The 10,331-nt window shown below is 47.6% G+C and overlaps 1 protein-coding gene across 1 annotated transcript; it reads left to right on the top strand.

The window, feature by feature from the left end:
• Nucleotides 1-1,792: 1,792 nt before the first annotated feature.
• Nucleotides 1,793-5,586, top strand: LOC6494254 (long-chain fatty acid transport protein 4). The gene is made up of 4 exons (XM_032450585.2): nt 1,793-1,940; nt 3,250-3,505; nt 3,566-5,042; nt 5,167-5,586. Coding segments are annotated over exons 1-4 (2,043 nt in total). The 5' UTR covers nt 1,793-1,939; the 3' UTR covers nt 5,476-5,586.
• The last annotated feature ends 4,745 nt before the right edge of the window (nt 5,587-10,331 follow it).

The following is a 10,331-nucleotide window of genomic DNA, read 5'->3' as shown; positions in this document are numbered from 1 at the left end:
TCCTCACAAAAGTTCCAACCTTTTGTTTTGTATTTCAACTTTAATCGATTGCCAATGCATTAACATTAAAACTTGGGCGCTGAAATTTTAATTAAAATGTGACAGGCAACTAGCGCACAATGAGCCCGCTCGCCGGTTGGATGGCTGACTGGCTCACTGGCTCGCAGGATATCTTGGTCCTCTGTGTGTCTGGCATAAAAATATTCAGCATAAGTGGCGGGCATTACAACTGAGGCAGCGGCAACGGCAGAGCTGTGGCGTTGACGGCGGCGCTGGCAGCAATTGTGCCATTTCAATCGACATCTGTTACTGATTTCAAAGAAACTTTTGTTGACAACACAAACAAATGCCAAACACAGAGACCCTGGGCTGGGCGGCAAGGCGGTGAGAAGGCTGGGCCAGGATGCCGTCGCCCGGGGGCCCCAAGGTACAAACGTTTGACGCTTGCCTGCGCAGGACCTCCGACCCATAAGCCCGCACCCGGCCACCCTGGCACACCCCCCCTCAAATGCCACATCTTTCCTTGTGGCCCTGAAAGAGACCCGGGACTCACGTGTGGCCCAAAGTGCCGCACAGCTGACGTTAACGTTATCAGCAAGGCGACTGCCGGTGTTTCTCTCTCTCGCTCTGTGTGTGTGTGTGTGTGTTTGTGGGAGCCTGCTCCTGGGCCTCCGTGTGCGTTGGTATGTGTTTTTGTTTTCGCCGGCTACAAACAAAGTTGACTGAGGCTGAAACTGAGGCCAAAGCCGCCTGCCTGCGAGTCTGAGAGCCTGCATTTGAAGGCTGTGCAGCAAAGGCATGTGACGGCATGAAGGAATAACGGTATGAGGGAGGCCAGAGTGTATATGTGTGTGTGTGTGTGTGTTTTCGGCGGCGCCATTGTCGATAATAACGATGGACTGAGCCCCGGACGAAGCCGCTTTTGTGCGCGTAACATGTGTCAATTACAGGCACCCACACACACAAACACACACCCAGCCGGAATACTCAGAAGCCCCCGTTCCCCCTGTCCCCCTCCATCAACCGAGGACCCACCCACGCACACCAACACATGCATATGCGCTCACTTAGTTTCACTCCCACACCGTCGATAACTCAAAAAGCTGCCAAAAAGTATGAGCACATTTTTTATATGCGCCGCCCGAAAGTATGCACATATTTTTTATATTTGTGCTGCCGGCATTTGACAGCTAAGCGATGCCGGCGTCGCCGCCAGCTGCTCTGCAGCTCTGCCACCACGCCGCCCTATGTTAATTTGTGGGCGCCGGAGAAATGGAGAAAGTAAGAGAGAATAAAATTGGTCGAGGCCGACAGCTTTGTTTGTCCCACCTCCTGCGGCTCAAGCAAATAAAAAATGTTTAATTAAAAAAATTTTTTTTGAAGCACTGTAACAGGTGGATGCCACCAAGTGCCAAATGGGGTGTTGAAGCCATAGAAAAAGTTTGGAGTTTATAGAAAAGTAAGGAGGGTGGAGAGTTGGGGCCAACAATTGGCAGGATTTTATTCATCATGGACTATCATGGGAAAATTTAGTAGTTCTAATATTTTCATCAAATATTTGTTACCATAGATTTAAATAAGTTAATAATCAAATTAAATAGTAAACATTTTTAAATATAATAATAAAAAAAAGAAAAATTAATAGAGAAAGGAAGTGCGTATAAGACTCACTCGTAGTACCCACTCTTTGAGTACTATGGCCCCCAAAGTGAAGCTGCAATCACTCTCTGGCTCTCTCCATCTCTCCAGAGAGTGGAGACCCGATCCCCACGATCCGCCAGAACAAGCTATATAACTCGGGCACCGGTCCCCACAACAGTTAGTCGAGAGATTCAGCTTCGGGCGAGCACTTCGTTACGTAACCGCCGTGTTGTTCATTTTCATCTATTTGTTTGTCGCTTTCCGTATCAAGAACTGTGTGTGATCGTGCGAAAAAAAAAGTATGTCACACTGGGGGAACTGCACTGACATTGAAAAACTGAATTACATTGGACGGTGGATGGGTGGACTGATGGACTGATGGACTGACAGCCACGATCATCACTAGCGTCGCAGTTAAGTTATGTAAACCGATTTGAAAAGCCAAGCATAACCGGTGCCAAGAACTGCGTGTGCGCAGAGCCGCGTCCAAGTCGCTGTGCCCGGCATACGAAATAAGTCAAGGTCCCAGCATAGACGCCGTCGCACATAACTCATATACATATTCTAGTAATTGCTTATAGCGCCGGAGAGATAGCGCCCGTGTCCATGTTGGTAGCGGAGGAAGAAGCAATGAACTTTGGAGCGGAACGCTTCACTTGATAGCTTTCTTAACCCTACAAGCGAATCTATTGCAAAACGAATGCACACGTGAAGCGATTCAGTTGAAATTCTGCCGATTCATCATGGTTGCCACAGTGCTAGTGGCACCTGCCAATTGTTTAGTTTTTCCCGCTAGCCGGCAAAACAAAGAATCTGGTCTGCGGTATCAGCTGCTCCCACCAGGGCAGGTTCTAGAGCCCCCGAGTGCAGTTTTTATGATTTGATAAGCCGCACTGGGCAACACTTAACCTATAGACACATATTTTAATGGCTGGTTAGATTAGGATCGAGTGCCCAGCCACTTCAAGAGGTCTGAAAATTTCCATAGTACTGCTATATAATGAAGCTTAAACGCCATTAGGGTAGGTCGTTAATGTTAGGTGAGTGATAAAGGGACTAATTAGTCATATTTCAATAAACATGAAAGTTTAGCTTATAATATAATAACAAATTTACACAACCACTTTTCAAAAGTGACAGTAAGTACTCAAGTTGGCTTTTGAAAAATGCTCATCAGCTGCACTAGCTGGTTTTGGGTTCAAGCTATTAGAAATAAAGTAATTGAATTAATTGAAGCCTTTGTTGTGGTGTGATGCGTTGGGGTAAGTGTAACTTGGGGGATTTACGTTCTGGCACCTCAGTGATAGTCTTTCTTCGATAGCCGCCCCCTCTAAATCCCATGTATAACTGAGGGGACTGATAAGAAACCGCGACCACAAACTAATCGGTATCAGACAACGCTTGTCACGCTTATCAGAGGTCTGCCATGCTCAGTTGCTCCCAGTCCGTTGGTTGCCCTAGTCGCAGGTGGAAGGGTTCGGTTCGGCTTGTGTCAGTCCGTAAATCAGAGAAACTACATATACCTCGACCTTGCTGTCACAACAGTCGTATCCAATAAATTGTGTAACTAATTCCATCATGTTTGCTTTTGCTGTGTGCCTTTCGAAGTGAGTGGGAACGAGGAGCGAGCTGATCTCGAGGACCAGCAGGCTGGCGGCAAGAAAATGGAGATCCTGCTGGAGCTGAACCTCAAGCAGAAGTTGGCCACTCGGATGTGCATTATTCTCTCTGGGACGGTGATCTTTGCTGCGTTCTGCTGGGACAATGCCTTGGCCAGCCTCGCGCTGGGAGCTGTGGTGGCCCTGCTCCTGCGGAGCCCCAAGTATGTGTTTGCCTTACTAATGACGGCCTCTAGGGACTTTATGTGAGTACGAAGAACTGCCCCATGAACTGCTCTCTTCCGTAACCAGTCTCCCCTTTCTAGGGCTTTTCAGCGTTTCGTAGCCCTAAATCTGTATCTGCTCAACACGGATCGGAGAGGCCTTACCGTGGCACGATGGTTTCAAAAGCAGGCACGGGCGAATCCTAAGAAGTCCTGCTTTGTGATGGACGACCGCAAGATGAGTTTCGCCGAGGCCCTGGAGCTCAGCCAGAAGGTGGCTGGCTACTTCCGAGATCGTGGCCTGCAGAACGGCGACTGTGTGGCTCTCTTCATGGAGACCCGCCTGGAGTACCCTTGCATTTGGCTGGGACTCTCCCAGCTGGGGGTGATCACTGCCTTAATAAACTCCAACCTGCGCGGCGATTCCCTGCTCCACTCGATCAAGGTGGCCAACGCCAAGGCCCTGATTGTGAGCAGCGAGTTGGTCGACGGACTGCAATCGCTGGGCGACAAGGATGAGATTCGGGGCCTGCCCATCTACCAGTTTACGGATGATGAGTCCAAGAACCCCTCTGGGCATGATCTCCTGCCGAAGGCTGTAGATCTGACCCTGGCTTTGAAGACTCAGCAGAAGTGGGAGCTGCCACACACAGCCTCCTCGAAAGAAGTCCAGTCGAAGCTGCTCTATGTGTACACCTCTGGAACCACCGGATTGCCAAAAGCTGCTGTGATTACCAACCTGCGCTTCATTTTCATGGCTGCCGGATCCTTTTATATGTTGAAACTGAGCTCCGACGATGTGGTCTACAATCCTCTGCCTCTCTACCACACGGCGGGCGGAATAGTGGGCGTGGGAAACGCCATTCTGAACGGATCGACGGTGGTGCTGCGCAAGAAGTTCTCGGCCAAGAATTTCTGGCTGGACTGCAGCCGCTACAACTGCTCCGTGGCTCAGTATATCGGGGAACTCTGCCGATACCTGCTGGCCACGCCCTACACCCCCGAGCAGCAAAGGCATAACCTCCGGCTCATGTACGGAAACGGATTGAGGCCACAGATCTGGTCGCAGTTTGTTCGTCGCTTCGGCATTCCGCACATTGGAGAGATCTACGGGGCTACGGAAGGAAACTCCAACCTGATCAACATCACCAACCGAGTGGGTGCCATCGGGTTTGTGCCCGTCTACGGCAGTCGCGTCTATCCCGTGCAGGTGCTGAGATGCGACGAGCTAACCGGCGAGCTGTTGAAGAACCCCCAGGGCTACTGCATCAGATGCAAGCCGGGAGAGGCGGGCTTGCTGGTGGGAAAGGTGGATGCCCGCCGGGCGGTCAGTGCCTTCCATGGATATGCGGACAAGGGTGCCTCCGAACAGAAGCTTTTGAGAAATGTGTTCACTCAGGGAGACGTCTTCTTCAACTCTGGCGACATGGTGGTCTGTGATATTCTCGGCTACTTCTACTTCAAGGATCGCACAGGGGACACCTTCCGCTGGAGAGGAGAGAACGTGGCCACCCAGGAGGTGGAGGCCATTATCACGAACTGCGTCGGCTTCGAAGACTGTGTGGTTTATGGAGTGCAGGTGAGAAAATTACTCGGAATGAAACTTCCCATGTTAGTTCTGATTCACCCGAAAATACTTAGATAACGCGCCCACCTAAAACATGAACCTCGATTTCTCACTATCGATATTCTTATCTTTTCAGATCCCCCATGTTGAGGGAAAGGCTGGCATGGCAGCAATAGTAGATCCCAACCGAAAGGTGGATATGGGTTACCTCTCCGTCGTGCTCCGGGGCAGCCTTCCGCCGTACGCTCGCCCGCTCTTCATCCGGCTGATGGACGAGATTCCGCGAACAGCGACCTTCAAGCTGAAGAAGCGGGAACTTGCCCAGGAGGGCTACGACCTGAAAATTCTCACCGATCCCATATACTACCTGAATCGAGATGGCATTTACCGCCCGCTGAGTCAGGAGCAGTACGAGGCTCTCCGTTCCGGCAGAGCCGGTCTCTGAGGATATGGCAGGTCCTAGCTGCCCACCTACTCCCATGTATATAGATATAGTCAAACGTGTTTGTGTCCGATGTATTTTTAACGCTTTAACAACGACTGATACCAATGGTGATGAAGATGTTTCCGTTTCGGAATGCGCTGCTACCAAAAGCCGGGCGCGTTTCTTGGCCATAAAATGGGAGCTTAACCGATAATGGAAGCCAATACGTTTTACGGCCAGAAGATGCTGCAGCGAGAGCTGCTACCGCCACAAGATATATCGAAAGTGTTAAATCCCCAAGATTAAGTTCTCGCTCATTGGCAGCTGCTGTTACTGCTTCTGTTGGTGTTGGCTGCTGCTGCTGCTGCTACTGTTGCTGGTGTTGCTATTGGTGTTGCTACTTTTGCAGTTGCTGCTGTTGCAACATTAACGCCATTTCCGCTCGCTAGCGGCAGCTGCGACTTCGTTGCCCGTCGCCTAAGATAAACGATGTGCAAAATCCATACAAAACAACAACTGCAGCAGTTGCAACAACACCAGCAACAATAGGTACTTGCAACCGCAAGCTCCGCGTGGCAGCGGCAACAAAAGCAGTAACAACGACGCCGACGACGACGACGGCCACCAATATCGATGTCGATGGCGAAAAAGTTGTGGCAGGCAATCATAAAAAACGAAGAAATGGCAAACAAAGCTGGGCGCCATTTTGCGTTGCAGGATGGCGATTGGAAGCGAACTCCTTGCCTTGCCAGGTCCGTGCCTTGGCAGGTCCTTGCCCGAGGGCATCTTCGGTGTGCCCCAAGTGGCAGCCAGGAGGCTTGCCCTGATCAGAGTTCGGTACGCTGAATCTTAATTGATATTCGAGTGTATCCTCGTGAACGGAATCCTTGCAACGAAAACCCCTAAATGTACGCACCAACTACAATGTACGGGAACAGGAACCGAAAACATCGTATGCCAAAAATGCACATAAAGTTGCATCTGCAGCAGCTGCCAAACACCCGAAATGGGGGGCAGTTGGGTGGGGGGAGGGTCTCGCATCGCCTCCCCTTTTCGCGGCACCATCGTCGATGTCATAAACAAAATGGCAGTTGTGGGTGCAGAGTGCATGAATACGTTCGCATAGCTAATAACAATAAAAGCAACAACAAAAACAGCCACTGCAGCTGACACCGACAGCCAGTGTTGCTGCTGTTGCTGCTGCTGCGATGTTGCTGTTGTTGTTATTACTTGTTTTTTTTTTGCTGTTGTTGGTGTTTTTGTAATTGTAACTTCGCGTGCGCCTGCCCCTGTATCCTATCCTGCCCTGCGTAAGTGGGAAAATTAAAAATTTCTCAATAATTTTTCGAAATGTTCGACAAGAATGCCGGTCGCCGTCGCCATTGTTCCTCGCCCCTCCCCCCACCACCCTTTGGCACTCCTTTTTTGGGCTCATTTAGAAAGCTTTTTCGGCGGACAGACGTGGAAGGACGACCAACCGAAGGGCGCCATTTTAGTGGGTGGTGGCAACGTCGCTGTGCGCCGGGGTTCCGAAGCGCCACAGCTGCCATTGGAATTCCAAAGCTATTAAAACGCTGCCAGTGGAGCTACGACCAAACGGGCACCAGTGTTGCTGCTATGGCTGCTGTTGCTGCCTTTCATCTGTGCTACACTACCAGAAATGGGGTATTTCAAAAAGGATTCAATGGCTTAATCAAGGATATCGTATAGTTTTCTTTGGAGAATGGTACAGCGAAGCATGTCTATTATTCATTGCATACTTCTAGGATTTTGGATAAAATAGCGTGGTTTAATTTTTCAATTTAAAATATTAGGAAAAAGGATTTAAATAATAATTAAGAATAAAGACTAATTAATTAATTAAGCCCATCTCTAGTATATATATTTTGTTCACTTCCATCTGAGAGTAATTTCAGGTCCTTCAGTCCTTTTTGTCCTGACTGTGGCTGCTGCTGGTGCCTTCGCTGTTGGCTGAATTGGTTTGGATCGCTCCGCTTTTGCTTGTATGCATTTGGGCTTAAAGGTTTTGCTTGCTTTTGTTTTTATGTTTCATACTGCCACTGCCACTGCCACACGACTACCCGCCCGTGCCATCCCACCCACCTTGGTCCTTGGAAAGCTTTGTCAGTTCGTGCTAATTACATTGCACCTGTGCATGACGTTTGATGTTGCCCTGTCGAGCTTCGACTGTCGCTTGTGTTTGTTGTTGCTGTGGCTGTTGCGGGTATAAGCGCGGGTGTGTCGGTGATTGTGTGTGTGCTTAGTTTGTTTGGTTTTGGCCTTTTTGGGGAGCTGCAACAGCAACAGCAGCAGCAATAGCAAGACCGGCAGCAGCAGAAGGCAGCAAAAATTAATTAAAAGCCATCGTGCGGCGGCAATGCAATTAAATTCGATTTGGTCGGGCATTCGACTGCTAGAGACTCCGAACTCGAGCTCAGCTGGACGGCTGTTGTTGACATCATTTAATACAACAATACAGCAAAATTATATTCCCACACACAAATACCCAAGCACAGCCATACACACATTGGCAGACACATCAAAAGTTCACACAATGCAGCCCGACGCCCAACCGCCCGCTTTTGACAGCCTTTTGTTTTGTTTTAAATACCCTTGCAGAGGATACTATAATTCTTCCTGACAATTTGCACAGGAACAGGATCACTTGATCCTTCCTAATCAGGATCACCAATTACCATCCTTCTTATAATCCTTCTTAATCATCCTTCATCCTTCTTAATATTTGACGGATCGAAGAATGTTATACCTTCCCGATCTTAGAACATCGAGTAGCATCATTTTCAATCAAAACCTGGCAATACAAATTTTGACCCAATTTTCGAAATTTTTTAAAGGTCAGTTACCCTTTATGATTTTGGCCAAAAATTGATGAAATTTTATTTCCACCAATTTGTTTTATCTTTTGATGCAGATCAAAAGGCATTAGAGTCCTTATTCATAAATGGTATTCAGTTTTTCAATCGGTTAAGTAATAGCTTAAATATTCACTAAAAAGATAATAAAAAGTTTAGATTTTGGCCAGTTTAGATCCACAAGTGTCATACCTTCCCGATCTTAGAAATTTGAGTAGCATCATTCTCTATCAAAATCTGACAACAAAAATTTTGACCCATTTTTCGAACTTTTTCAAAGGGGTAACATCATGATTTTGACAAAAAATTGATTAAATTTTTTTTTAAATAATTTTTCCTATCTTTTGATGCAGATCGAAGGTCATTAGAGTCCTGATTCATAAATGGTATTCAGTTTTTCAATCGGTTGTCAAATAGCCTAAATATTCACTAACAAGTAAATCAAAAACTTAGATTTTGGCCAAAAAAAAAATATCAAAAATTGGTGTTCCATTTTTTTCACGTTTTGTAATGGAAAAATATTCATAACTTGGCTAATATTTGGCAGAGTGAAGAAAGTTATACCTTCCCGATTTGAGAACTTTGAGTAGCATCATTCTCTATCAAAATCTGACAACGAAAATGTTGACCCATTTTTCCGAATTTTTCAAAGGGGTTTCAACATGATTTTTGCCAAAAAGGAGCCAAAAATTTCTTTGGTTGATTTTCCGCATCCTTTGATGCCAATCGGAGGGGATTAGAGTTATGATTCATGAATGATACTCCTTTCTCATATAGGATGCAGTTTGGCAAAGATATTGGCCAAAAAGTGCCTGAAAATCATCCATTTTCTATCATTTTCCATCATTGAAACTCCATCTTGGCCAACTCGGTGAATTCCGGCCATTACACCTTTTATATCAATCATTTGAGGACTCAATAGAGACTAGCATTTGACTGTTAGGGTATCTGGGTTTCGGCTGCCTTTGAATTTGGCTTTCCTTTCTTATTTTTTGTTTGTTTTTGCAGCTGTTCTGTTGGCTGATCTGCCTATTTGGTTGCCACCCCTTGCCAGCACCAGCGCCATCGCCTTTGCCACCCCCCTCGTCCTTACTTTTCCCGCTGCTGCTTGTGGCAGGCTCTATCCGTGTGCTTGTGTGTGGCACAGAGAGAGAGTCGTTTGTGCGCTAGCTCGCTTTTGCTTGCCTCGCATTCCATCGCTGGCCCGTTGATTCGTGGCACCTTTTGGATTTGACAGTTTTGTAATTAACTGCAGTCAGCATGTGCGGCATTGGCAGGCAGCTATAGCAGCAATGGCATTGCAGTCGCAGGCAGCGTAAGTGTCGACATCCGGTTTCGAAAATGTGCTGCATACTTTGGGGTGCCCTCAATCCAAATTGGCATTTTGTAACGCAATTAGTTTTTACCCCATTTCAAATATTTATTTCCCTCTTTTTTTATTGGCTCAGACTTAAGCTATACGTTTCAACTAACGATTGGGTTTCGAACTTTTCTTCAGAATCAAGTTGATACGGTGTACGTGACAGCTGCAGCAGTGGACACGGGCCAAAGGATACGTGGATGCTGGGAGCGGGGCTAAGCTTTCCAGCCATTTCGGTTTGGCCGCTCACAGCTGCCGCTACCAATCCCGCTGTTATCGTTTTTTATGGGCCGACCGCCTTTATGCGCCCGCATATTAAACAATTATTGCCAAATGGCAAGCGACAGCTGCGTTGTGTCGCCAATGTCGTTAGTGTGGGCAGCGGCAACAGCAGAAGCAGCAGTAGCAACAGCAGCAACAGCGGCAGTAGCAACATCAGCGACTGTGGCAGCAATGGGGTATACAGCAGTATCCTGGCTGGCCTGGACGAATAGCAGTAGGCCTCCTGCTACAACTCTGGCTTCTCTTTTTTGTTATTTTTGCTTAACATGGCCAGTAACGGCTCTTGCACTGGCTTACTGGCTTTCGGATATTCGTCGTCGTTGGCGTTGTCGTTGTATTGTTGCTTTTTTTCCGCGCTTCAG

The sequence above is a fragment of the Drosophila ananassae genome, chromosome 3L (assembly GCF_017639315.1).
Source record: "Drosophila ananassae strain 14024-0371.13 chromosome 3L, ASM1763931v2, whole genome shotgun sequence".
Taxonomy (NCBI): Eukaryota; Metazoa; Arthropoda; class Insecta; order Diptera; family Drosophilidae; genus Drosophila; species Drosophila ananassae.
The sequence above is the reverse complement of the archived record's forward strand: the minus strand, read 5'-3'. Positions and strand labels throughout refer to the sequence as shown.

Bases quoted from the DNA above. Each gene is read 5' to 3' on its own strand.
- LOC6494254 (XM_032450585.2), top strand. The intron at 3,506-3,565 runs GTGAGTACGAAG...TCCCCTTTCTAG, and splicing joins ACGGCCTCTAGGGACTTTAT to GGCTTTTCAGCGTTTCGTAG. The intron at 5,043-5,166 runs GTGAGAAAATTA...TTATCTTTTCAG, and splicing joins GTGTGGTTTATGGAGTGCAG to ATCCCCCATGTTGAGGGAAA.